This window comes from Lynx rufus, unplaced genomic scaffold (assembly GCF_022079265.1).
Source record: "Lynx rufus isolate CCGP_SWC_20201006 ecotype Redwood Valley unplaced genomic scaffold, mLynRuf1.p SCAF_28, whole genome shotgun sequence".
Lineage (NCBI taxonomy): Eukaryota > Metazoa > Chordata > Mammalia > Carnivora > Felidae > Lynx > Lynx rufus.
Genome location: NW_025814843.1, coordinates 2,122,039 through 2,149,628, shown reverse-complemented (window position 1 = coordinate 2,149,628; position 27,590 = coordinate 2,122,039). Strand labels below are relative to the sequence as shown.

Here is a 27,590-nt window from a genome sequence, read left to right as displayed (position 1 = left end):
GTCACCCTATGCAAAAGACTGGGTTGTCCTAGGCTTTTGCATAATAATGAAATAAAAAAATCGTTATATTTCATTTATATTAAATGTGATAAATCACAGAGATGAGTTATTTACTAAAATGGGCTCCCACTGTCCATCTGTCCCTGTATTCCTACACCTTCTTCCCGGGCTGTCAGTGACAGAGCCAGGCATCCACAGGGACAGATTTAATGGCTGTGTTTTTCCTGCTGTGAACAGAGGGACCGAGCAAAGCTGTCCACTACTGCTGGACTTTAGGTTTCCAGTTACAGCGACACAAGTCAGGCTGGGACAGCCACCGCTGCACTCCCGTCGCACTCCCTAATATCTGTCCCTACACATCACCTCTGGGCGAGACAGAGCCTCGCGCTACCTGACTCAGTCTACCCTCCCTAACCCAAGATCAGCAGGGACGGACCTCATCACTGGGGCCCACGGGATGGCCGCTTTGAAAGGTCATTTCCATCACGTCTTTCCCTCCTTCTCCGTGTTAAAGTAATGCATGATTATTAGAGAAAAACAGGAACTGAAAAAAATTAAAACTACACACACTTCCGTCATCTAAACGCAATGAGCGTTCTATTACCTGCAGCTCTTCTCGCCTTTTCGGCACTCAGATGCTTTCGATCCATCTCACCAAACCTCCCTCCCAAGGGGCTAAGCCCCACTGCGCACCCACAGGCCTTTTCGCTGAGGGGCTGTGGACGCCCAGAGGCCATGACACTTGCCGTGTGTACCAAAGTGTTTCTGGGGCGCACTTCCGATCACTCCATCCCTTGGCAACAAGAGGCTTCCCTACCTGGAACAGCACAGGCCCCCTTCCTGACAGGGGACGGTGGGTGGCAAGAACACGGTCCTGGCACCTCGAAGCCCCATCTCAGGAAACACACCCGAGAAACACCGAGGGCAGGGCCTGCTCTGCGCCCCGCCCGGCCCCCGCCCCCACCGCGCAACCCGCCCCCGTCCAGGCACCCACCTGCTCCGCTACCTCTCTGCTCATGGCAAGTGCCAGCTGTAGCTGCAGCTCTTCTTCTCCACTTGTCTGGGGCCGGGCCTGCTCCAGCTCAGAGGACACCCTCGGGGAGGTGGCTGCAGGGGAAAGGCAGAGTCACTACCGGCAAGGGACAGGCTCACGATCAACAGCTACCGGCTCGAACCACACCCCGTCCCCACCTCACACCCGCAGGGTCGGGCCGTGCACGGAAGGGTTGTGACTATTGCAAGGTTAGAATCGAGTAACATGAAACACAGACTCTCAATTACAGGAGCCACGTGGCCCCAGTCAAGGAAAGAGGCCTTCAGGCGCCAGCCCCAAGGTCAGGCCTCGCCAGGATTAGAACCTCAGTCTTCGCTTCCAGGCTGCCCTCCTTCAGACAGAGAAACTAAGTTGTTTGCTTGTTTGTTGGTTGGTTTGTTTTGAGAAGATCAAAAGTATTGCTCTTGAAAAGCTGGATCAAAGACTGTCACTCAAACAAGCACAGGGCTATCTGTGGACCAAGCACTTCACTTGAGACTCCTCAACATTGAAGAATCTCACTGTGCATCTCCTGGGGGTAAAGACCATGGGAAATGAAGCCAAATGTTTCTGCGGCAACCCTGAAAAATTGTGTTTTCTAAGTAAAACGGAGCACCGACTCGGGAAAAACACATTTTTGCTGTCAGCAGTTAGCTAGTGTAAACACTTGAAAGCAGCTCCTGGAAAGACAGTTCTTACTGAAGGGATGGGATGTGGACTCCTAGCGGATGCAGTGAGCCTGCAGGAAAGGAGTCTCGACGCATTCACACACTTAAACCAGGCTGGGCCTCCCCGTATGGAAAACGACACGGCCATCAGATGTTCTGTGCACCGGGGAGTGTAGGGTTCTCCAGAAACAGGGCATAAAGCTTGGGTGCACGTGCCCGCCTCTGCCTCTGCCTCGAGAGAAGGTCCACAGCTTCTCCGAAACCCTCAAAGCCGAGCTCCACTGCCCGAAAGGTCTGGAACCACACTCCATCCTCCCTCTGGGCCTTTGTGCGTGCCATGCACGCCCTCCTGGCATGTCCTCGGCAAGTCCTCAGTTCTCGGCGCTCGGCTCCCCTGCCCTGGTCCTCCCGGACTGCCCTCCCGCCTGGGGCTGGGTCAGCACTCCCCTCTAGTCTGCAGTTTGGTGGATTATGCCAGAAGGTACGCTCCTTGAGGAGGGTCCAGGCCTGTCTTCTCACCAGCACATCCATCCTCAAAGGTTGGCAGAGCACCTGGCAAACACCCACTGGATAGATGGATGCGTGGAAGCATGCACAGATGGACGGACGGACAGATGGAGAATTCAATCTCATGGCGGACGGGTAGCTGTTTGAAAATGCTCTAATCGTGTATCAGTTTTCTTCCTTTTTTCATTATGTCCGTTCCAGCAAGCCCCACCATCAGGGCCCACGCACCCAATGCTGCTTCTGCCTAAAACCCCAATGTAAACTTGCTCCTTAGGACCTGCCTCTTTGGGAGAAAGTAAAAGGTCAGGAATGATTCCTGACAGATGAGGTTTCTAGTTGGCTCGGCTCTGGCCACCATGAATAAAACAGGAAGAAGAGGGCTAGACACAGAGTCACAGACGTGATCACAGAAGAACCAGGCAAGGTTGCAAGGGCAGGAGGCTGCAAAAGGCAATGCTCTGTCACGCAATTTTTTAAAAGCGAACAAAACACACGGCAGTAAGGGTTCATTTGGAACAATTCTGTGTCGTGAAGCAGTGTGTCTGCTACGATTTACTGTCAACCAGAAGAACCGCCCCCCCCCACAAAAAATAAAGAAATAAAAGGAAAAAGAAACAAATCAGGTTGAATCCCAGCCTAGTAAATCACAGTTGCATTTTCCAAAGTGTTTGTTTTAAAAATAAAGCTAGATGGTAATAAAATGGGACATCAAGTCCATCTTAATAATCTGATTTATTAATAATATACCAAATAAAAGCATATACATATATATTTTTTTATGGTGGTGGTGCTTTTGTTCCCAAACCTCACCTATGCCAATAACAAGGCTCAGGTTTGGGCTTTCCTGTACTCTAGAGGCAAAGATGTCACCATCCAGACTGCTGGATACAAACGAAGCCGCACGGTTTTGGGGAACGGCTCTGGAAGATTCTGCTCGACTGAATGTGTGTGGCTCTCCCATGCTTAACCACTCAGGCCTGCCTGTTCCCAGCCTCTTTCCGGGAATCTCTGAAGCTTGCTTCACAGAACTCCGTTTACAACAAACACAGCACACTCGACGTCCTTCATTCACTACCAAATGGAGACGGGGAGTCGATAAAGAAGACCTGTATCCCACCCCACACCCCAAAAAAGCGCTAAGCGCTCTGAAAAATGAGCCCCGTCCTGGCAGGGAAGGCTGCTACTTGGCCGCACGGCCACAGCGCCTGAGTCAGCCCGGCCAGGGACGAATGGGACGGGGCCCTGAACAGGGACCTTCGAGAGAAATGAGGCCTCCCTTGTCCTCTGAGCCTTTCAGCACATCTGCAAGGCCAGACTGGCTTCCAATGCAAATGTACATGTGAGTGTCTACCATGACTGACTGTTAGAATAACACACAGCCGGCACGTAGGGAAATGGCTTACCACATCAATGTGGAAATTAAAGACAAAGGGTATTCCCCTAAACGCTGTGGTTTTTATGAACGGATGTACAGCAGCTCTCAGTTCTGCAGATGGCAGAATTCACAGCCGCCAGCCCCCAGTATCAGCTGAGCTGCACACAGCGGCCTCCGCTGTGAGGGAGGATTCCAACGGAGACATTCTGCCTTAGTGACAGCATCCCTGCCCCACAAAGGGCCTCTTGTACCCGCGCACGTGACAGTGAACACAGATGTGCTTGTGAGATGAGCCCGGACGGACCCTCCTGACCACCTGAGCCTGGCCCTGCTCGGCGGCTCTGGAGGTCCGCGGTTCCCAGAGACCCCTGGAAAACGCAAGTGCCCGAGAGACGCTTTCTCAGCCCGCCACCTTCTGGAGGGACGAACAGGGGCCGTTAGTGGAGGCTGACCACTGATGGGGCATCAAGGGCGCAGCATCATGGCCCTGCTCCCGGGTCCCACCTGGAAGAGTTCAAAGTCCTCGCTCGCTGGGGCCAAGAATTATAAACAGAGCTAGGCCTCGACTTTATCCTCTCGGGCCTATTATGCCGGCTGAGAAAGCCAAGGGGAAAGGCTGAAGAGGAAGCCTATAAAGCCAACTTTTCCTTCAAGATACAGGCTAAGAGGAAGACCAAGAAACACCTCCCACTGCAGGTGGACGAGAGTCTCTGGCAGTCACTCCCCACCCCCCACGGCTCCGGGGGGCACCAGGCCGAGTGTGGGTGCCCACGCCCTGGGCTTCAGGAAGGATCTGGTTTCCCAAATGTGCTCCTAAAGCAAAGGCTGGCAGAGTTTCTAACACAGAGGCTTCGGCTGGCCGGCCTCGGACAATTTTGAAAGCAGAAACCGAAGCAGTCCAGGTAATAGGAAAACAGGAAATCACTTCTCAGGCCGTGTCACGATTTTCCTAGAAAGTACTTGAGCACACCTGCAATCACATCGATGAAAGGGAAGCCACTGTGGGACACGACCTTACCAGGAAAACAGCTCTGCGTGGTGACCAGCGTGACTTCTGGTAAAACTCTCTGGTACGTGAGCCTCACGCAAGGTGACGGCCTGTCTCCACGTGTCGCCCATTGATGCTGGGCAACACAAGGCACGTCGGACAACCCGGGAAGAATGGAAGGGCACCAGGCCTCAGGGGCCCGAGAAGACCCCATCTGGGTCTGAGCACCGCCCCCACCGTTATAATCCCGTGCCTGTTAGCTGGCAGGGAAACCAGGGTTCAAAATCCTGTCCCCACCACCAACTGGCAGTGAGACCACGTGCCAACGGCCTGACCTCTCTGGGCTTCTGTATCCACATCTGTGAGATGCAGGCCAGTGGGGCTTGTGGGAAGGGCCAGGAGCGCCCCACACACAGCTGGCTCTCCCGTGAGAATGCGCCCGGCCCCCAGGTCACTGCTCTCTGCTCCGCCCCAAGGCCACCAGACTCCCTAGGGGCTGGAGCTGCCTGGCACTCACACAGAAGCCGTAAGTGGGTATCCCGTTGGACTGGTCCCTCCCAGACTTCCAGGGGAGCAGGACTGGGGCCATGGTCCTTTGAGGGAGGAGCTAGGGAACAGCCTTCCAGCTTCCACCCTCCAGTGACCGGTGCCCCAGGCCAGTGAAGTTCCTCCCTCATCACTGAACTGCAGGCAAGTGCTTACTGGATCTTTCTCAATGTGGTGACCTCTTCCTGTGGTTCCACGGGCCACTTCCTGAATCAGCAATGAAACCGAGGCCACCCCCACTCAGTAGCCTGGCCTGAGCTGAGGCTTCTAAACCTGTTCCCCACAGAAGACCACCCCCCCCAGGGTCTTCCTCTCATCTCCTCACAGGGAGGAGCAAGAAACATTACTTTAGGTCAAATGAGATGAATTATGAGAAAGTAAGTTCAGATTACCCCAGGCAACATTAAAACAGAAAAAATATAGATACATGGTTGGAAAAGCCAAAAAAAGGAAAAAAGGGGTGGGGGGGGACACCTGGGTGGCTCAGTCAGTAGTTAATCACCCGACTTCGGCTCGGGCCATGATCTCACGGCTCGTGAGTTCAAGCCCCGCGCTGGGCTCCGTGCTGATAGCTCAGAGCCCAGAACCTGCTTCAGATTCTGTGTCTCCCTCTCTCTCTGCCCCTCCCCCACTCTCTCTCTGTCAAAAGTAAATAAGACATTAAAAAATAATTTTTTTTTTTTTTTTAAAGTACAAGATGAGAAGGGCACCAAGTATGACAGTCAGGTCACTCTCAGGGCAAAGCGGGGGCGGGGGGGGGGAGGCTGTGACTTTGTGACAGAGGGATAAGCCATAGCGCCCCACACACACACCCGCCATGCTGTGGGCACCCTCTGCCTGTCACATGACATCACCCACCTCCCATGACAGTTCGGGCAAAATCTTGGATTTGATTCCAGTCTAGACTTGAAATTGATTCCCAGTTCACAGAACGACAGGGCGAGGACTGAGCCAAACACCGCCTAATGCAGTGCAGGGACAGACCCAGACCTAAGGAGTGCTCTAGGGGACAAGTGGCCCAGGTGCTTGGCGTATTCAGGTTAGGGAAAAAAGGGAAATCTGCTGCGATCAGAGAGACAGAAGGGACAGGACAATCCGATGCAACATACGGTCCTGGGATGGTCTCAGTTTAGACACATCAGCTGCAAGACACTCTGGGCGCAAGTGACAAAAGCTGAGTGTGGGTGGTACGGGTGCTGCTGTTTTCGGGAGGTGCGGCCAGGGCGCCGTGGCTCACTCTTCAGGAACAGACGCGTACAGAATATTTACGGGTGGAATGTGATGATGCCTGTGACTATTTTTAAAACAGTTCATCATAAAAGGAAGTGGGAGCCACGCCTCTCATCCTGCCCCCATTCCTCTCCTCAGAGGAAACAGCTGTTGACATTTTCTTGTGATTCTACCCAGAAAAACGTTTCATGCCTACTCCGCGTGGATGTGCGTGGGTGTGCTTTTCCGGCATTTACGCGCAGGGAAGCACATCCATTCCTGAGGTGTGCGCCTCACCTGGGCCGAGTGTTTTCCACATGAGACGCAGCCCAGCGTGGAGGGCGGGGCTCCGATCTGGGCTCTGCCTGCCACTTCTCAGCAGGTGACCTTTGGCCTAGGTCGCCAACCCTCTGGGCGCCCGTTTCTCATCTGCAAAATGGAGACAGAGTCCCTGCCTCCTAGAGTAGTTGTGAGAATTCAGTGAGCTCATCTGTGAAAAGCGCTGAGACGCTGAGACCAGGGCCTGGCGTGCGGTGCTCGTGTGACTCTTACTAGTATCTCAGCGAAGCCTCAGTCCAACTCGCAGACCCGGGCGGAGGCTGAGAGGTCACCCAGCCAGTGAGAGAGACACAGTGTGATCCTTAAGGCCTTGTTCTTGGTTATCGCTGTTTCCACAGAGGAGGTAGCTGGGGCCCAGAGAGGCTAAATGGCTTGTTCACGGACACCAGAACTCAAAGCCACACCTCAGGGCCGAATGCCATGCTCGCTCCAGCACCCTGAAGGGGCTCCGGGACTCTGTCTCTACACTCAATGTCTACCATGCCCCGCACCCCTCCAGGTATGAGCAAAGTCCCCGATCTCCCGGAGCTTGTGTGCCAGTAAGGAATGAAGAAGGCAGGGTGGGGCGCCATCGGTTAAGCGTCCCACTCTTGATCTTAGCTCAGGTCTTGATCTCAGGGTTGTGAGTTCAAGCCCAGCATTGGGCTCCCATGGCTCTGCAACAGGCAGGAAGCTTATTTTTGAAAGAAAGGAAGGAAGGGAGGGAGCAGGGGGCGGGGGAATCCCAGGCAGAGGAGAGCTTGCTCTGTGTGTTCAGAGGTCAGGGAAGGCCTTTCTGAGATGCCGGGGCAGAGGCCTGGGTGGTGGAAGGAGGTCAGACAGAGGGTAAGTGGGAGCTTCACTCACTGGGTGTGAGGCTGGTGAAGGCAGAGGGTGTCCAAAGGGCCACGATGGAAGAGCCAAGGTGGTTCTTGGGGTCCTTAGAGGGGCTCTGGCATCTAAGTGGAGCCATGATGCAGTGTGACTGGTCCCTGGGAGCAATAGTGGCAGCTTTGCCAGAGGTAAGACGTGGCTGGATTCAGTATTCACTCGACTGAGATTCTATTGTACTTGAAGAGGCTCCTGGAACATCCAGCCTGAGGCCACAGGCGAGAACCTGTGGCCCTGGCCAGCCTGGCTGACACCTTGCATCCGAAGCAGTGCTTGCGATCAGCACTCAGAGTGCCTTCTTCTGCCAGGGTGCTGTGGGCAGAACTGGGTCCCTCAAGAAGACACGGGGACGTCCTGACCACCAGCACCTCAGATCACGAGCTTATTTGGAAACAGGGTCACTGCAGATGTAATCAGGGAAGATGAGGTCATGCTGAAGCAGGGTGGGCACTAAATCCAACATGGCCGGTGTCCTGACAAGACCAAGGGGAAGAGCCCCAGGCACAGACACAGGAGGGGAGGCCACGTAGGACGAGGGGGGACAGGGACTGGAGCGCTTCAGCTGCCGGCCGCCACCAGAAGCTAGGAAGAAGCAAGGAAGGACTCTCCCCTACAGGTTTCAGACGGAGTGTGGGCCTGGCGATGCCTTGATTTTGGACCCGGGGCCTCCTGAAGGAGAGACGACCCCTTTCCGTTGTTCTAAGCTGCCTGGGTTGGGGTGCTTGCTTGCAGCAGCTGTGGGAAGCCACCGGGTCAAAGCTTTACCCACGCACAGCTCAGCGTCTTCCCACCGCCTCCCTGCACACAGCGACATGGGCATCCTCGTCCTGCAGGCAAGGAAGCACCGCCTCCCAGCTCCAGGACGGACTCTTCGCTCCCCAGGGCTGCTCACGAGCCCATCTCCTCCCAGGCACCCCAGCTTGCCAGCCTCCACTCAGTTCCTAGAATCCTTCAGCTCCTCCCTGTTTTTGTGCCCATCCCGCTGTTCCGCAAGGGGGAAAGAGAGACCCCCTCAGCCAAAGCGTCAGCTCCAGCGGCACCTTCTCAAGCACGTCTTCCTCAATCAGGCCAGTAGGATGCTCCTCGGGGCAGGCGTCCTCGCTGGCCTGATTCCCGCCACCCCTGGCGCCTAGAGCAGGGCACCTCGTGGCTTTCGTCTGCCCCTTTGTAATCAGTGCTTATGCACACGGCACCGCTGACCTGTGTGCAGTCGGGCCATCTCCTCAAACTGATCTGGCCGAAGACGCCACGTCGGCTTCCTGACAGGCACAGAGCAGGAGTTCAAACACCTGTTGGCTCATTTTCAAGTTCAGTTCCCACGTCATTCGCTCCTTACCACCAGCCTGAGCCACTGGTGCTGCACGCCTCAGTTTGGGACAGGGATAGGGAAGCCGAAGCCCAGGGAGGAAGGGGGCAGAGCCAGAACAGTGGTCCCGGTCCCCCCCGAAGGGCTGGAGACTGGGGGGGGGGGGGGGGGCGGGGGGGGAGAGCAGAGACAAAAGGCAGTCCTTTTGTTTGTCTGCACGATTCAGAGCCCATCCTCTGCGTGGAAAAAAAGAGCAAGTCTATGCTGTTCTCTTTGGGCCACAGGTGAAACCTTCTCCATTTCAAGATCACCGGCTTGTGAGGTGTGGTAGGGAGGGCTCATCCACAGCATTAAGCAATGTTTTCTCATTACTGTTTTCCCAGGGGCCCCCATCGTTCCTGCCGCGGCGTCCCCGGCTTTGTCCCCGGTGAAAGTCGCTCTCCGGGTGGGGCACGGGAGGTGCCCACAGCTCTCCAGGCAGGACCTCGGGAGGGAGGGGCCGGGGCTCGGCAGTCCATCTGGCCCCATGGAGATGAGTGAACGCTGGCACCCAAACTTGTGAGCAGGCCCAGGGTGAGGCATGAACTTCAGCGAAGATGGAATGTCGTTTAAAATTCAATCATAAGTTTGAATTCAAATAAAGAAGTTAAATGCCTATAGCAGTTTCTTAGAGTAATACTTAGAAACTGGAAACTCACTTCTAAAATGAGTATTCTGGGGGCGCGTGGGTGGCTCAGTCGGTTGAGCATCCAACCCGTGATTTCAGCTCAGGTCGTGACAGCACGGTTCGTGAGTTTGAGCCCCGCTTCAGGCCCTGTGCTGACAGTGTGGAGCCTGCCTGGGATTCTCTTCCTCTCTCTCTGCCCCTCCCCCACTTGCACACACTCGTTCCCAAAATAAACAGACATTAAAAATAAATAAATGTTTAGAAAAAACACATAAGATGAGTATTCTGATAGTAACTTCCATCTATTAGTAACAATCTTTAAAAAAAATTATAGTACCCCCTTTGGGCTCCGTGGCTATCAACCGAGCACTGTCTCCACAGCTGGGGGCCCGGCAAGGGGACACAACCTGTTTGGAAAGCATCTGCAATGTTTCCGGAGACAGAATGATGTTCACACACTTCTCCATTAATGCCACTTCTGGGAACTCCACACCGAAGGCTACACTGAACCTAAGGAATCCTTTGAAAAGCAAGTCTTCTGCACAAAGAAGTTTTACCACAGCATTATTTACACTGGTGAGAAGCTGAAAACAACTCTGATCATAACAATCCACTTATGCCACGCCTCCTTTGTGTAAGGCCATATGCGCACAGCATATGTTAGCACACGTAATTTACGCCATAATCCAGGAGAGAGTACCCTTATCCCTAGTTCACCAATTAAAAGACTTACGTTGGCCAGAGTGAAGTAACCTACCCAAGGTTTCACCTTTAAAACTAGCAGCAATCACAGGTCATGATCTCAAGGTTCAGGAGTTGGAGTCCCAAATCAGGCTCCGCACTTGGGATTCTCTCTCCCTCTCTCTCTCTCTCTCTGCCCCTCCTACTTGCTCCCTCTTTCTCAAAATAAATAAAAGAAAGAAAGAAAGAAAGAAAGAAAGAAAGAAAGAAAGAAAGAAAAAGAAAGAAGAAAGAAAGAAAGAAACTAAGAGTAACTTTGTGGCGACATGGAAAATGCACATAGAAAGTTAGGTGAAAAGATCAGACCGCTTCACTGTATTATTTCTCATGGGAATGCAGCCTAAGGAGTCAGCTGAAGGGCAACCCTCTGTAGCCACTGCTCAGGGATCCCTGAGGCCTGTGATGACAGCCACCCCCCTCCCCCCGCTAGCTTGCCCCATCACACCACACACAGCATTGGAACAGCTAGATGGCCACGAAGCTCTGAAACCGCCTGCCCAGGCCCCTTCCAGGCCCTATACTAGGTGCCCCATAGATGTGTCTGCCTCTCCTACAACGGAAGCCCATGAGGGACAAGGCTTCAGCTGCTCTGGGCCCCTCACCACTCAGCGCCGGCCCTGGCCCACGGGACTTACGAAATGAGGAAGCAAACAAACTTAATGTTTTGAAAACTGTGTTCTGCAAATGTCATGTGGTTATGAATGACGCTTGTATACTGGGCTATTATCTGCAGAACACAAAACGCTAGATTTGTTCTGTTTTCGTGGAGCGGTCTTCAGACCTGCGGTCCAGATGTCAGTACAGCCGCCTTTGGGGGATGTGGGTCTTGATCTGGCCTGCAATTCCTTTCCCGATTAGGAACCTGTTTGCTTTGCCCACAGGAAGATGGTCATAACAAAACCGCACAACCGGGGGGCTCGGAGCCTCCTGTGCTCACGGTCCAGGGAGTGGGACCCTGGCACTGAAAATGGCAGGGCTGTCTGGCGTTAGCCAGAGGAGTTAACGCAGGTCCAGCATCGGGCGGGACGAGCGAGGAAGCTCCACCCAGCGGAATGTTGAGTGCAGCTGGTAGAATGTTCACAGGGTGGGAGGAAGGGAGACAGCGCTTCTGTTACAATGTTATGAGACAAAACCCAGAGACACAAACTTGCATTTACCATGTATGCACTCCTGGAACAAAAAATGTTTAGAAAAAAGTCCGAAAGGAAATGTACCAACGTGTAAAGGAAGGCTGTGTCTTTCTGTAATAAGATTAGGGGATATTTGTCTTCTTGGTGTTGCACTTTCTACAGGAACACGAATGGACACATGTTACTTTTATAATGAAATGGCCGCAGGTCCTCAGCTCAGGTCCACCCTGGGCTTACCAGTTCGTACTGGAGAAGTGGGCCACCAGGGAGCTGGTCTGAAGGGTGCAGATTATTCCCCACAGCTGGACTAAGCTGTCGGCAGGAGGAGACTAATTCAAGCGGCACCATCAATTTCCAGCTGCTGAAAGTTCTGCCTGCCGACTGTAACTTTCTGAAAGGGCACCGCTACTGGGCATCGGCTGGAGAGAGGGGAGAACAGAAGGCTTCTGCTGAACAAAAGCTGACCCGGAATGGACCACTGGAGGCACAGTGCCCGGCCCCGGGCGCACGCTGTGAAGCCTGGGCCCAGCCCAGAGGTTCTGACTTCACTGGTCAGACGTGCAGCCCAGGCTTTGGGATGTTTTGGAACATTTAAAAGTTTCTCGGCAGCCGGCCTTAGGGCAAGTGGCTTAGAGGAAAAAAAAAAAAAAAAAAAAAAAGGCAGCCAGCAAGACGAGGAACAGCTTTTTATTAATAGACAAAACCCAGCATCTATGAATTACACTGTTGCTAAACTCAACCTTAAAGCACCAAGAAACTGCACAGATATGTAAAGTGTCTCTTTATTTCTGGAAAAGCCTATAAAATATATTTCCAAGAGACTAATGCTTATGCCTGGGGCAGAACACCAAGAGAGATGAGCATAACACAGAAATACCAAGAAAGGACGGATGGATGGATGGATGGATGGATGGACGGACGGAAGGATGGATGGATAGAAGGAAGGTAGGAAGGAACGAACGAACGATGGAAGGAAGGAAAGAAAAGAGAAAAGAAAAGAAAAGAAAAGAAAAGAAAAGAAAAGAGAAAAGAAAGAAAAGAGAAAAGAAAAAAAAGAAAAGAAAGAAAAGAAAGGAAAAGAAAGGAAAAGAAAGGAAAAGAAAAGAAAAGAAAAGAAAAGAAAAGAAAAGAAAAGAAAAGAAAAGAAAAGAAAAGAAAGAAGAGAGGAAAGGAAAGAGAGAGAAAGGAAGGGAGGAAGGGAGGAAGACAGATTAAGGTTTATTTAGCATGTGTTCATTCAGTAAGTGTTTACTGAACGCCTTCCCCCGGGTCAGGCACTGTGCACTGAGCACAGACCAGGCTTCTGCTCTTGGAGTGTGTTTTAGTGCAGGGAGACAGAAAGAAAATGAAATAAATGATAACTCAAGTAGTAAAAAGTACTGTGAACACAATAAAAGAGAGGAACATGATATACAGGGGTTATAAGTAAATCATACAGTCTCTTTTGCCATACCAAAAAAAAAAAATCTATCTTTAGACCTTCCTTCTTATTTTTACTTAAGTACGTTTTAAATGCCCTCTTGAAGTGGACCATTTGAAGCCAGCCGCTACGGAACTGGGCAGCCATGACCCAGGCACTGTCACAGCTCTGTAACTGTTGTCAACCTTGACTTAAAGCTCCTTGTCCCTGTTTCATACTCCACTTACTATGAACTTATAAACAACACTGTTTACCTATACTACAAAGTCTGCTTTAAAGACAAACAGAGGGGTGCCTGGATGGCCCAGTCGGGTAAGCACCTGACTCTTGGTTCTGGCTCAGGTCATGATCTCATAGTTTTGTGGATTTAAGCCCTGCGTCGGGATCTGTGCTGACAGTGTGGAGGCAGCTTGCGATTCTCTCTTCCTCTCTCTCCGTCCCTCTCCCGCTCCTGCTGTCTGTCTGTCTGTCTCTCTCTCCAAATAAATAAATTAAAAGAAACATTTTTTAAAAAGACAAACGGACAGATACAAATTTTGTATTCATAATTCAACGTTCTATGGCACAAAACAACACTGATCCTTAGCTGATAATCCCCTATCAGCAATTCGGATGGCTGTGTTTCAATGTTACACTCTCTGATAATCACAGGAACTCCTTAAAATCTGGGTCCCCATTATGTAACAGTCGAGATAGGTACCCCTGCTTTTAAAAGCCATAAAAGAAGGGGGCACCTGGGTGGCTCAGTTGGTTGGGCGTCCAACTTCGGCTCGGGTCCTGATCTCCTGGCTTGTGGGTTCGAGCCCCATGTCGGGCTCTGTACTGACAGCTCAGGGCCTGGAGCCTGCTTCAGATTCTGTGTCTCCCTCTCTCTCTGCCCGTCCCCTGCTCACGCTCTGTCTCTCTCTCAAAAATAAATAAACATGAAAAAAAATTTTTTTAAAAACCATAAAAGAGGGACACCTGGGTGGTTCAGTAGGTTGAGCGTCTGACTTCGGCTCAGGTCATGATCTCGTGGTTCCTGGGTTCGAGCCCCGCGTCGGGCTCTGTGCTGACAGCTCGGAGCCTGGAGCCTGCTTCGGATTCTGTGTCTCCCTGTCTCTCTGCCCCTCCCCAGCTCACGCTGTGTCTCTCCCTGTCTCTCAAAAATAAATAAATGTTAAAAAAAAAACCCACTTTTTTTTAAACCATAAAAGAAAAAAGCATTACATGGGATGAGCCATACGATCTTATGATTGGAACAAGTGCAGCTATATGTTCGTTCGTCTACTCGGTGGAATCCCAGCTTTACCACTCATGACACAGTGGGTTCCGCTCAGGCCATCTCGGTGTCCTTACTGAGGAGCACCCGCCCACCTCCTCAGGCAGGTCGAAGCGGCAGATGGACCAGTCACGGGGAAAGCAGATGGGTGGGAAGTTCACCTTGCGGCTGTCTCTCGCAACGGCCCACTCGGGGGACAGCCTCACCCGGCACATTCAGACCCACTTGGGACCCAGCCCCTGTGGCAAGCAGCAGCACCTCCAGGGTCGTGTGTCAGCAACACGGCCGCCCCCGTTACTGACCAGCCTCCTCTGAGATTCTACCTCCACCTGAAGGGATTAACTCCAGAGCAAGCTAAGGCTGCCAGCCTGGCACCGGCCTCTGCCGTGGGGCTTCCTGCCTGCCTGCCTAAGATCAGGGGTCCCGTGACTTACAGGACATATTCGCCCCAGCAAAAGGGAAGTCCCGTGGATCCCATCTCCCACCAGATTCCTAGTCCATCCCTCTTGAAAAACACTCTGCCGCTGAGGGCTGGGACCCCTGAGGGCCGGGAACTTTCTTCACCGGGTGGCTGCCCCTGGCCTCCCCGACACTGGGGAATTACCTGGCTGGCAGCCAGCAAACGCCTCTAGGCCCTTGCACGTCCCCCCCCCCCCCCACTCCGTGCCTGGGCAGCACCGCTCAGTCCTGCACCTCAGAGCTCCCCTCCCCCTCCCACCCTCTCAGGGGGCCTGGGCTGACCCAGGCTCCTTCCAAGTCCACACCCCACGAGGGCTTCTGAGGGACATGCGGGCTGGGTTTGTAGCTTTTAAAAAACAATAACGTATTATGATTATATATTCGCACATCTTCAAGTTTTCAAAAGCAGACCTGTGTAGGACTCCTCCCTTTCTCAGATGCCTAACCCTTACTAAAATGTCCTCTTGTGTGCATGCACGTGTTTACCTGCTCCCGCTCGGCTCCCATAGTCTGGCTGGCAGGGCAGGGGCCGCAGGGGCTCTGGTTCACCCCTGAGGCTCCCTGCTGTGGAGAACCAGCTTCCCTGGAGAGTTCTGGGAAGGCCCGTGCCCCTGGGCTCCTCCCAAACACGCATGCTTTCAGATTCTCCCTAATGGGCTTAAGAATGGCTGAGCACCGTGGAGGGAGATAACCACACCGACCCTCCAGTCCCGGGGACACCTCAAGCTCCCCCGGATTCACACCAGGCCAGCGGGGCAGGGCTCAGGACAGGCTCGGGTGGCCCGGCCGTGGGGATGCAGTCAGGATCAAGTGCTCCCCGTGAAGGCCTGTGCAGGCTGCTCTCAGGCCCCGCTCCCCCCGCTGCACGGTGGGTACCTGGCCTCCCTGGACGTCATCCGGATCCCAGACTCTTGTCCAGAAACTAAAGGGAAATCGCCCTCTTTGGTGCTGGCGGCTGAGAAGTTCAAAGCCAATTTTGGATCCGTCTCCAGCACTTATGTGTCACTCTGGCCTTATTTTATTTTCCTTTTGCCCCTATTTAATCCTCTGGTATCGAATGTGTTCTGTAAGCCAACTCCAATCCTTTCTAGTCTGAAGCAGAGCAAATAAATGGAATGCTCATAATCTCTGGGAATCACTTGGTGAGTCGCTGTCCACAGGGTCTGGGGGGCGCAGCCCTGCGTGAGGAGCTCCCAGCCCAAAAGAAGGGCCGGCCTGAGGCAAGCCCCGAAGCTCTCCTGGGAGCAGAGCCCAGCCACATCGCAGGGGGGCTGCTCCACCAGCCCAAGCGTCCAAGGGGTCACCAAGACAGTGGACCCATCGGGTCAGCCGGAGACCTGGCCCCAGGTGGCGTGTGCGAACACAGAACTGCCCACTCTGGTTCTGATGCATCCGAGGGAATCAGAGGGCAATAAGCATTTCTACTCTGTCTTCCTTCCTTCTTCCTTCCTTTGTCTAAGGACCGGAACGCTGGGTAGGCCTGGGTGGCTCTGTTGGTTAAGTGTCCCGACTGCTGATTTCAGCTCAGGTCATGATCTCACGGTTCGTGAGCCTGCTTGGGATTCTCTCCCTCTCTTTCTGCCCCTCCCCAGCTTGTGTGCATGCTCTCTCTTTCAAAAGAGATTTACTTTAAAATTAATAAGAAAAGAGGGGCGCCTGGGTGGCGCAGTCGGTTAAGCGTCCGACTTCAGCCAGGTCACGATCTCGCGGTCCGTGAGTTCGAGCCCCGCGTCAGGCTCTGGGCTGATGGCTCGGAGCCTGGAGCCTGCTTCCGATTCTGTGTCTCCCTCTCTCTCTGCCCCTCCCCCATTCATGCTGTGTCTCTCTCTGTCCCCAAAATAAATAAACATTAAAAAAAAAAATTAAAAATAAAATAAAATAAAATAAAATTAATAAGAAAAGAAAAGAAAAGAGAAAAAAGAAAAAAGAAAAAAGAAAAAAGAAAAAAGAAAAAAGAAAAAAAAATGGGAATGCTGGTGGTTGGCCTCGCACCCAGAAACGCAGGGTACCAAACACAGGACGATGCCGGAGCAAGGCAAGCGTGGCCCGGGCTCTGGGGGTGTACGGGCTGGGCGTTCCTTCCTTCCCTCATCAGCCTCCATCCACAGGACAGATGAGGGAGGTGGCAGGTCCTGCCCTGAGTTTGGGTGTGCCTGCTGGAGGACAGTGGCAGTCTTACATTCAGGTCTCCACCCGGACTCACGGGGACGATTCCCCCAGCACCCCCCCCCCCGCCATGCCACCTTTCATGTGGTTTCCCACCACCCCAAGAACTTCTGCAGTTTCTCCACTGCCTGCTGAAGGGTGGAGGGTGGACAGAGCAGGGGGGAGGGGGGGAGGGAGGGTAACAACAGGCAGGTGGCTCACCCCTGCTCCGCCCAAGCCAGCTGCCCCGTCTGGGTGCTCTCTGGCAAACCCCAACCTCTCAGCCTGGAAAGGCTCCCCTGGGCCCCACAGCCTCCCCTGCACACGGCAGTCCTGAGCACCAGCTACGTGCCAGAGTCACATACACGGCCAACGCGCGCCAGCCCAGGGCCCAGCCTTGGGCGGGGAGGGCAGCGGGGCACCAGGGATGACACAAGTGTGAAGGAAACATGAATGCCAGGTGAGGCCAAAGAGCTGAAGCCATTGCCAGCCCAGAATTCTCCCCCAAGCCCTCGACTTCTCAGACCTTCCCCACACCTCCACCCGCATGTCTAGTAGACATTTCGCCACGGCCAGAGCATAACCCCACCTCTGCTCGCAGCCGCACGGCTCACAGCCACCCTCACGGCGGCCGGATGATGGCAGCGGCATCCCCTCCCCCCCCCCACTCCGGGCTGCTCCGCCGGCAGTCCTCAACTCCTCTCCCCATGCCCCCCCCCCCCACCGCCGCGTCCAGCCCTCCAGCAAGCCTGCTGGCTCTCCTGTAAGGCATCCACAGCCTGCGACCCCCCACCTGGATAAGGACCGTGGCTTCCCGACAGAGCCAGACAAGCAAGCGCCGTGAGAGAAAGTGGCTACAACATCCACAGGCTGATACAAAAGTATCAGTCTGAGGGATCCGGAATTGAAGGAACTGCTCCCTGCCAGAGGCGGTTGGAGAAGGGCCCTCCACCTTCGCCAGCCTCGGGGCGGGCCCGCCACTCCGCCTCACTCAGCTCTAGCCCCACTGGCCCTTCGGGTCTGCAAACAACCCCCTCCCCGCCCCCCAGCACACTCCACCTGAGGGCATTTGCACCGCCTCTTCCGAGCCGCCTTCACTCGAGCACTCCTCATCCCCCTTTGACCTTCGCTCCAACATCACTTTCTCAATTAGGCTTATCCCGACACCCTCCTTAACACTTGCAGACCACCCTCCCCACTCCTCAGGCTTGGCTGGGCATGCTCGTGCTTGTTTGGTTTTTTTCTGCCGTTCTCCAAAGCACTCACCACATAACATCCTGTATGGTGTCTTACGTTTATTGTCTCTCTTCCCCTGAGTAGGGGCGGAGGGCTCCGCTTTGCGCTTGGGCACAAGACAGGAACTCGATACTTGCTGAGTGAAGGAGGGGATGTGGGAGCCAGAGGGCAGCTGGGGCAGGCTTCGCAGAGACAACCTGGAGTGCTGCCTCCAGGTGGACATCCGCACACCTAGGCTGACAGAGGGCAGCCAAGGACCCCCAGGGGAGTTGTCTACCGTGTCAAAGGCTCTGGCCTGGACCCTGGAATCTAGAGGATCTCTCCCAAGACCCAGGATCAGGGTCTCATTTCTCAAGATGGAAGGTGGACAAGAGTGGGGGGGAGGGCGGCTACCGCAAGGAAACCAGTGAGAAAGCAGACACTGAATTGAGGTCATGGAACCAGAAAGGAAGGACAGAATTTGAGAGGTTTCCAAGGTCAGACCTGCCGATGTATGCGGGAGGCAAAAGGGAGGAAGGAGGCACAGAGAGGATCAGATGGGTACGGCTCGTGGAAGGATGGTCTCCTCAAACACCGGCATGATTACTGTGGGTCAGAACAGCCACCCAGCAGCGAAAGCCTCCCTGCAGTGCGTGCTCTCCCACGAAGGGGCTTTCTCAGCCGTCTGCCTCCCCTGCCCCACACTGAGTCTGCACCCGTGCCCACAGGGCCTCCTCTGCGGGGTCTGGGGTCCTAAGTGTGCCCCGCCCCACACGTCTCCTCCAGGATCACGGCCTGCATTTCAGGAGACCACTTCCCGAACGGCCAGTGTCCGTCTGACTCCTCCACTGCCGGATTCCAAGCCGGCGTGTTCAAAGCAAACCCACCGACGTGCGTACGTGAAGCACTTACCTTGCACTGAACACTGTTAGGTGCTAAGAACGGACAGAAAGTCGTCGTGGGCGGGGGTCCTGCTCTCCAGCAGCCTAAGGATGGGCAACGTGTGAGATACAGAGAGGGACGCACACACTAACCAGTTGAAGGACGGAACGTGGCACCGTGTGACACTTGTTTGCGCCAAACTCTTCTGGGACACGAGAAGCTGCCAAAAAGACCTACTCATTTTGAGCCCCAATTTCTACCAGAGCTGCAGGAGAAGAGAAATCCACATGGACCGGGCACCTCGAGCAACCTGCCAGATGTGTGCGTGCAGAGGAGGCGCCCAGGCGGAAGGAACCAGAGGGGACAAGACTGGCCTGGTGGCGCAGGGTGTGGTCCGGACCACATCGGGAGAGGTGGGAAGCAGGGCGGCCTAATTTTAATATGCACATGTCCCAGCAGAGCCAACCTGCCACCAGGAGAGCTGGTGCAAGACTCCAAACACACCTTCCCGGTTACTGAATGAAATCCGGGAAAAACAAAGGGGGACCCCGGAGTCCTGGGGGGAACACTGGGAACCTGTAGGAACGGCCGCCAAAGATCTGGTGGAAGAAACGGTGTGCAACCCAAGGGCCTTTGGATGATCCTTCAAAACACACTTCGACCTTTTCATCCTGCAGAGTGCAAAGCCGGTCCTCCTCACAAAATCCTGCACAGGCTGTTAGGGGAAGACAGGAGCACAAAGGAAACTATCCCAGAGCTGAATCTAGTGACCACACAAATACCCGAGTCAAACAAGCTGTAATATTGATGAGGCATGAATGAACAGTAACTGTTTCCAGGGCTGAATAAAGGCGGGCCACCTTATCGGGGAGGTCACACAGAGCCTCTCCGTTGGTGCCCCTTCTAGTAAGAACAGGCGAGAATAGCTCTCTTCTCTGTGTGTGGGGGGCGGGCGGCGGGGGCGGGGCACTCGGGCCGAAGGTTGATCAGACTGAGAACGTTTTCTTGGAGGCAACAGAAAAAATCTGCTTTCGGTTTAACCTGCAATAGTTGCAGCCTCTGACCGGGACACATTGTTAATTAGTCAAAAGAGAAGCCCCGCTTTTAGTTACCCATTGAATTAGGTATCTTCAAACACTGTGACCTAGAATCGACAGTACAGCTAACTCTCTGTTTACCACGGTAATGGGGATTTCTGGAAGGGCAGCAGTTAATTGAGAAGCAGAAACAATCCCATTTTGTCCTCATCAAGGCACATATCACTGCATCAAGGCTGATGGCTTCCAACGAGCGTCCACCGAGGCCCTCGGGTCTGCCCACCACTGTGAGATCTAAGCCGCACCCTTCTAGCTCAACAAGCCAAAGGGTGTCTGGCCCCCACCACACCTGGGTCTGGCAGACAGCGGGGCCCCGTCCAAATTTTCAGGGCGTGGGGACACCGGGAAAGCACGGACAGTCACCCCATGCCTCACCCAAATCGCAACAGGACCTCTGGCGAGTGACACGTGGTGGTGCGAGGGGGGCTCTCAGGGAGACAGGAAAAAGGGGGCCCTGGGTCCGCGGGAGGGTGGACCGAGAGGCCGGGGAGGAGACAGGGAGAGAGTTGGCTGTACTGACACACAACAAGCACACCCCCAGCAAGCCGCCCAGCGTTTCCAGGAAGGAGAAAAGCAAACCGCCGTCCCACCTCGGGCTGCGCGGTCACAAGTGAGGCAGGGCTGGGACCAGTCGCCATTTGGGCGGGAGGCCAGCCCCAGGTGCGGCAGGAAGGGGTGGCGCTGGCTCAGCGGCTGCAGCTCCTCGCTCTGACCCAGCGGGGCCCCTGCGCGGTGCTGGGGGCACAGCGAGGCCTCGGGCGCTGTCGGGCAGGGACACACACACACACACACAGAGAGAGACACGCCGTTAGAGGGAGTGGGAGCGGCACGGTGCGGGCCGGGGCCGGGGCCCGTGGCGCTCGGGGGCGGCGGACAGCCCGCTGACCACATTCTGACCCTGAACATGCAGCTCGAGCTCAAGGTCTGAGGGAACCGGAAAGCGTCAGAGCTGGGGCCGTGACAGCATCCGGCAGGCCAGCAGAAGGCCGGCAGGCCTGCCACCGGTGCCCGACCCGAACCCCCGGCTCCCGCACGGGGAACGTCCCACAAGCTGTTGATGGACGGGATGCTATTCTAGCTCTCGCTTCGGATCCTCTGGCTTCTGGACAAAAATGACCGCAACAGGCACGTCGCGAGAAGGGCAGCTCCCAGTGGCTGCAGAGCACAGGCGCGTCCACTTCCCAGACAGGAAGCCGAGGCAGCCTGAGACCAGCTCAACCCACAGCGGGCACTTTTGGGGGGTGGGGAGGCTCCACGAGAGCAACAAACGAGCTCTCCCTTTAAAGGGCAATCGTCACCACTTTGGTGATGAACCTGGCCCAGACAGAGACTTCTGGAGACGCAGGTCACTTTCCTTCTCGTGCGGTCTCACGAGGGTCACAACCTATGCTTCAGCAGAGCAGTTCAAACTGAGAGGGAAACAGCCACGACTAGAAACAGGGACAAGAAAAATGCTAACCTCTCCAAGCTCGGTCATAATTTGGAATTCCTAGGGAAGTCCAGGAAGTCTGGCTTTGGTACACAAATCTCCCATTTGACACATTTCTCAAAATGCTGCTGGTGGCAGGACAACGTCAAACTGACACCTGCAGGCGGGAGCCGTTAGTAGGTGGTCGGCCAGCAGAACCAATGACCACACAAGGACCGACAGGCGTTTGTCAGGCTACAAACAATTTCCTTTTAAAAAAAAAAGAAAAAAATGGGGTGGCTGGGTGGCTCAGTTGGTTGAGTGTCCAACTTCGGCTCAGGTCATGATCTCAAGGTTTGTGGGTTCGAGCCCTGCATGGGGCTCTGTGCTGACGGCTCAGAGCCTGGAGCCTGCTTTGGATTCTGTGTCTCCCTCTCTCCCTGCCCCTCCCCCACTGGTGATCTGTCTCTGTCTCTGTCTCTCTGTCTCTCTCTTGTTGAAAAATAAACATTAAAAAAAAAATGTGCAAGAAATAAAAAAGGCTGGTGTTATGCTGACAGTGTTACCGATACCAAAACGAAAGGCTGTGTAGGGGCATGCACTTTTGTTTTTACAGCCATAAGATACAAGTTCTGCGTCCCCACAGGCCACCAGGGCCACCTGTCTTGACACAGCATCAGGGAAAGCAGCAGGGTGCCTGTTCCCGGGGCCACTTTTAGTGAATGCCCAGGACGCCAATGTGGCTCACAGAGACCAGCTCCCGTCAGGCCCTGAACTCCACTTCTGTTCCCTGAAATCTCGTCCAAATGTTGGGCAAAGGCCCAGCATAATCCGACATGCAAAACGAGAAAACAGAGCAGCCCCACCCAGCACAGACCCAGCCATGCAAAAGCAAATCACCAAGAGCTCTCGCCCACATGTCCAAAGAGGGGCCTTGCTCACGCTGGCACCTGCAGAGGCCTCTGCCTTCTCCCTCCCTCTTTAAGGGAGACAGAGACATCCCATCTCTCTCCCCTGGGACGCTGAGGTAGAATAGGTAGAATAACACGCTGAGCCGGTCGGGAGACCCGCAGCCCAGTGGTTAGACAAACATTTAATGAGATTAAAGAAACGAGATTATCATCGAGAAAGAACGTTCGTTTCCTCCTACCTACCAAACACAGTCAACTTCCCACCGTCTGTGGGGCAGGCCAGTCGCTTCACTCCGGCCCTTCCCTGTGGGGGAAAGGGGCAGACCGTCTCCCCGAGGGCCGGCTGGCCCTGCCCGGATGTACCGAATCACACCGCGGAGCAGCAGAGGGTCTTGAGACCCCGGAGGCAGAGCAGCCAAGGGACCAAGCCCCCGCGTCGCCGCGGGCAGGGAGCTGAGAACGAAGGACAGATACAAGCTCTCGCTCAGCCCCAGGGCGCCCACCCCACCTGAGGCCCAGCGCGCTGGCAGGGGGTGGGGGGCGCTTCCGCTACTCACAGCCATGGTAGGAGGCGGGCGAGCCCCCGGCCTTGCCGTACTCCTGCTCCGAGTAGCTGGTGGAGAGGTTGGGCTGGCTGGAGCCGCGGCCGAAGGTGATCTGGTTGCTCCCCATGCCGGTGGCGACCTGGGCCATGCGCTCTTTGGTTTTGAGAGCCTGGGCCCTCTCGGCCTTCAGCCGCTCCTCGTCCTTGAGCAGGGCCACCAGCTGCTTTGACTTCTCGCGCACGTTGATGCCCTGGTCCTTGCCATCGCGGTCCACGTACTGGAAGTCCTTCAGGGTCTGGATGGCGAAGATGTTCTCGCGGCACTGCTGGGCCACCCGCTCGGAGCCCGTCTTGATGAGGTAGTCCAGCAGCGTCAGCGCCTTGTACACGTGCCGCCAGTTCTTGCCGTGGTCGTTGAGCCGCTTCCACACCATGCTCATGATCTCGGAGAAGGCCACCACGTTGTAGGTCAGGTCCGCGATCTCCGTCATCAGGGAGCTGGACGGGCCCCACGGGTCATTGGAGGTGGCTTCCCGGACCTTTATTTCCGCTTCCGAGTAATTGTTCACGATGTTTTTCATTTGCCGTCTGATAGACGAAGTCGCCATTGTTACTTTTCTTGGCGACAATCGTAGAGCCCTTCAGAGAGAGAGATTCTCCTGTCCTGGGCGAGTTCGTGCCCTGCGAAGGTTCAGTCTCCGCAACAGATCTGGAGTAGGATCCCTGAGAGTCATGTCCTCCGCTGGAGCCTCAGGTCCGAGAAGCCAGAAGCCATGACCTGGAGGAAGAAAGAAACACGCTCACTGTAGCACGCACGCCTCGGAGAGAGAGTAGGGGGCTCTGGCCTTTTCTGGAAAGGGCAGGTACTGAGGTCGGGGGGGGGGGGGGAGGGGGCGCGGTCAGGAGGGCTGGGGGAGGTGTGGACATACTCCAGCCTCCCTAGGAGGGGACAGAGCCACGTTTAAAAAAAAATTGCGACAAGATCAATACTACAAGTTAATGATGAATACAACCTAAACTCAAGTTTAAGCCTTGGGAAGATAGGAAGTAAACATTGTAACAGTTGTTCTATTTTCAAAACATTTCCACTGGCATGGCTCTTCCGTGGGTTGTATTTTCACTGACTGGTGAGAGAAGAGAACAGTCATAACGCTGGGGGAAGTTGGTCCTGACAAATTTTAAATTACCTATGGGAGCAAGAAAAGACTTGTTTCAGGTATATGTTACCCCCCCCAAAATGTCTATCTATGCCTTTTTTTTACGTAATCTCTATACCCAATGTGGGGCTCAAACTCACAACCCTGAGATCAAGAGTCACACACTGTGCTGAGTCGGTCAGGTGCTATCTATGCCTTTAAAAATCACTCAACATTTGGCTTTGGTCCAACGTGCTTCTAAATTCCGGGGAATTTTCTGTGAGCACCGCTTTTCTCCTGACTTCTTATAAAGGTTTCCAACTACTCTTCTAAAGCACAGTCAGGACCCTCCAGTGGACTTTCAGAGTCTCCAGCATCTGGCCTGAGCTAATACAACCTCAGAAATATTCTGGTTCTAGCCCAATCCCCTCATTTCACAGAGGACAGAACTGAGGCCCAAGGTTACACATTAATGGGTCCACCCCGCCCTGTGGCACGGACACACGTGTCCCCCCTCTCCAGAGAAGAAACATCTACTGGGCTAGAGTGAGGCCCACATCTCTGACAATGGGCTTTGGTCAGTGAGTGTGGTCTTTTCATCAACAACCACCCAGCTTCCCACACTGTGCCTGACGTGGATATAAATACTGTTGAATAAATTTACAGAACAGATTAAACAGTGTCCCTCTCCTCAGGAAGGCCAGTCTGGCAGGGGTTGGAGGTGAACACAGAGGATCTGAGGATGCAGAGCCAGCACGACCAACTCAGCTGGCTGCTGGGGGCTGCAAAGGCAGGCAGGAGAAGGAATTTCCGCGAGAAAGAACTCCCAGTGTGTCTTCAAAGCTGAGGAGACCTGAGAGGGTGGGAGGAAGTGATAATGCAAATTACTTACTCCTCATCGGTAAAATGAGGAAACTGAGGTCCGGTAGACTCCAGGGACTGCCAAAGACAGAGCAGCACAGCTGGAGCCTGGACACGAAACAAGTGCCCTCCCTCTGCCCACCCCCCATTCCCACCTACCGGGCTCATTTCAGGCTCTTCCGGCTGTGAAGCAGCCAAGGCAGCCTTGGGCCAGGCTCTAGCTCACTGAATGCTCATGAAAAGCCTCCAGGTAAGGTAGGTGAGGAACCCGAGGACCTGAAGTCATGGGGTCAGCTAACCAAGGTCACCTCCACCAAAGCAGCCTGGTGCGGCCGGGACCTGCTCCCTGCCCCCTCCTCCTGCAGTGGCCCGTCCTCCCCGTCCTTCCCACCATCCTCCCCACGAGCTGCTGCAGCTGTTGTGCTGCTTCTGTGAGGTGTGGCCCTCACCTTCCTCATCTAAAGCCTCACGTGGGCAATGGGCACATCAAAAAAAATAAAGAAACAAACAAGAGATGCGGTAGGGGCGAGGGGAAGGGAAGAACCACAGGAAACACAATGATCACTTGTCACATGTAACCGTACAAATAAGGGACAGCTCATAAAACTTTATCCTGGTGACAACCGATACATCTTCTATGGCTAACAAGGCCTTCCCTCCAGCCTCAGATATGCCAAGAATTCTGTCCCCATCTGAAGCCACAGAACGGGGCTTCAGCAGAAGGCAGGCATATTCTGCCTCTCCACTGATCTGGCCAGCTCTCATAAATCCTCTAAAGCCTGTCAAAGGACCAGGGATAAAAATTTTCACGGTGACCTGCACATTTGATTTAGTTAGGCTTTTTCATTCACAGCAACATTCACTGCTGCCAGGGATGGGGCAGGCCTCAAAAGCAGAAAGGAACACTTTGATTTTTAATGAGCATCCCTCAGCTTAAAGTACAAACACTCGTCAAAATCAGTAGTAACATTCAGCTGGACTTAACGCCCAGGGGCCCGGCGACGTGCCAGGGACCACCGGGCCCCTCCGTTTGTCACTCCATCTGGTGCACGGCAGGTACGACCTTCCCACTGTCAGGGAGGCAGGAGGCGTGGGAATCCGCTGCTGAAGAGGTCCTCGGTCACCTTCCTCCAGGTCAGGTAGCAGCTTTGATTAAGCATGAGAGCAAATGGTCTTGGTAAGAAGGCCTCAAATGGTTGGAAACATAACGAGAAACAAAACAAAACAATTTCCTGAGGAAGAAATGACGCCCCGGCTCTGCTCCCTTCTTCTAGTCCAGCCACCTTGGACCCGGTGTCCTCCTGGGGAGAGGCCAAGGAGAGGCCAGGAGGCCTGGCCAGGGCACCCACCAAGCCTCCTGGGCCTTTGGTGGCAAAGAAAAGGCTGCACTTCCTCCGATCAAGGGCGGGGAGTGTTCCTGCCCTGCCAGACAGAGGCTGGGAAAGGAGCTGAGAAACCGGGGCTGCAGACCAAGGCAGGGGTTTTCTCTAATAGGCTCAACTTGCAAAGACATCTGTTAGCAGTCTCTTTGAAATATTTAGGCTCTAAGAAGGGCAAAGCTAATAAAACATTTCTTACAGTCAGAGAAATATAGAAAGCCCATATAATTTGAATGGCTGCCTGCCTTTTTTGTAAAGCCGTAGATAAGAGGTGCTTTCAGGATGGGCACGCGGTGAGAATGAGGAGACCTGGGGATACAAAATTCCTGATAGGAGAAAGGACACCAGAGGCGCCTCCAAGAAACCATGTTCAAGGCCAGCCGGGTGGCACGCCTCACCAGAGACTCTGTAGACCGACCCTTCCAATTCCTGCCGTGAGAGAAGCCAGCGACACTCGAGTGGGCTGCAGGACCACAGCCCCGGACCTCCCAGGAGGCCCCAACTGGGGACGGGGACCTGGGGGGCCCTACCGCACTTGTCCATGTGGACCTCAGACCTCACTCTCCCCATTCCAAAACTTCTCCCCCTCAACCTCAGGATTGGACAGTCAACACCTAAACATCTCCTCTCCAGGCAAACATCTGCCAGGCACTCCCTCCCCAAAACAGGCCCCGAACACAGCGCATCTTCAAATATACACGCTGCAGTGTTTCCAGAACCTAAGTTTTGTTTTGTTCTTGCTTTTTTGAACAGTACGCATGGTCCACCTTCCAAACCTTCCCTCTTCATCTGCTAGTTTTCTTCCGTTTCCAGCTTGCTGAGCCTGAACTGACTAGTACAGGATAATCTGTGACCTCGTGGGACTCTTCAATCAAGCCTAGGAAGCCGTGGTCAGTTCATATACCCCCATTTATTAAGGAGCTTGAGCTCAGATATGGGGAAGGCAGGAGGTAGGAGGCGATGGGGATCGTCAAAACAAGAAGGAAAAATAAACTTTGTTAAAGGTTTAGACCAAGATGGCAAAAAGGGGGGAGGGCTTATTTCCATAAATTACATACCAACAACTCAAGGGACAAATGCCATCAGAATATCAGTAATTAGATGGGGCACCTGGGTGGCTCAGTCATGACATCATGGCTTAGGTTGAGCCCCACCTCAGGCTCTGTGCTGACAGCTCAGAGCCTGGAGCCTGATTCGGATTCTGTATTATCCTTGTCTGTCTCTCTCCCCCACTTGTCCTCTCTCTCTGTCTCTCTGTCTTTCTCTCTCTCTCGAACGTAAATAAACATTTTAAAAAATCAGTAATCAGAAAGAGCTTCAGAAATCGAATTCTGTTATCAGACACGACTTAAACTATTGCATTATAAGTGGTAAAGTTTGTACAACTGTTAGGACTTTCAATATTTTCTGAATGGAGCCAAGTTGAGATTTCTATTCAAAGTAAACAAATTTTTAGGGTGCCTGGGTGTTTCAGTCGGTTGAGCACCCAACTC

The 27,590-nt window shown here is 54.0% G+C and overlaps 1 protein-coding gene across 4 annotated transcripts in view; it reads right to left on the bottom strand.

Annotated features, from left to right (window-relative positions):
* EPN2 (epsin 2) overlaps positions 1-27,590 on the bottom strand; it is an 86,357-nt gene that overhangs the window by 22,761 nt on the left and 36,006 nt on the right. The window contains exons 2-3 of one of the 4 annotated variants that reach the window (XM_047089681.1): positions 22,735-23,499; positions 995-1,107 (exon numbers count right to left, since the gene is read on the bottom strand). In XM_047089681.1, the coding sequence (XP_046945637.1) occupies positions 995-1,107; positions 22,735-23,329 (708 nt within the window). In that variant the 5' untranslated portion in view covers positions 23,330-23,499. Of the gene's footprint in view, positions 1-994; positions 1,108-4,601; positions 5,059-5,088; positions 5,365-22,420; positions 22,503-22,734; positions 23,500-27,590 lie in introns of those variants that run through there. The other 3 variants (XM_047089685.1, XM_047089683.1, XM_047089682.1) reach the window with 3 other exon arrangements.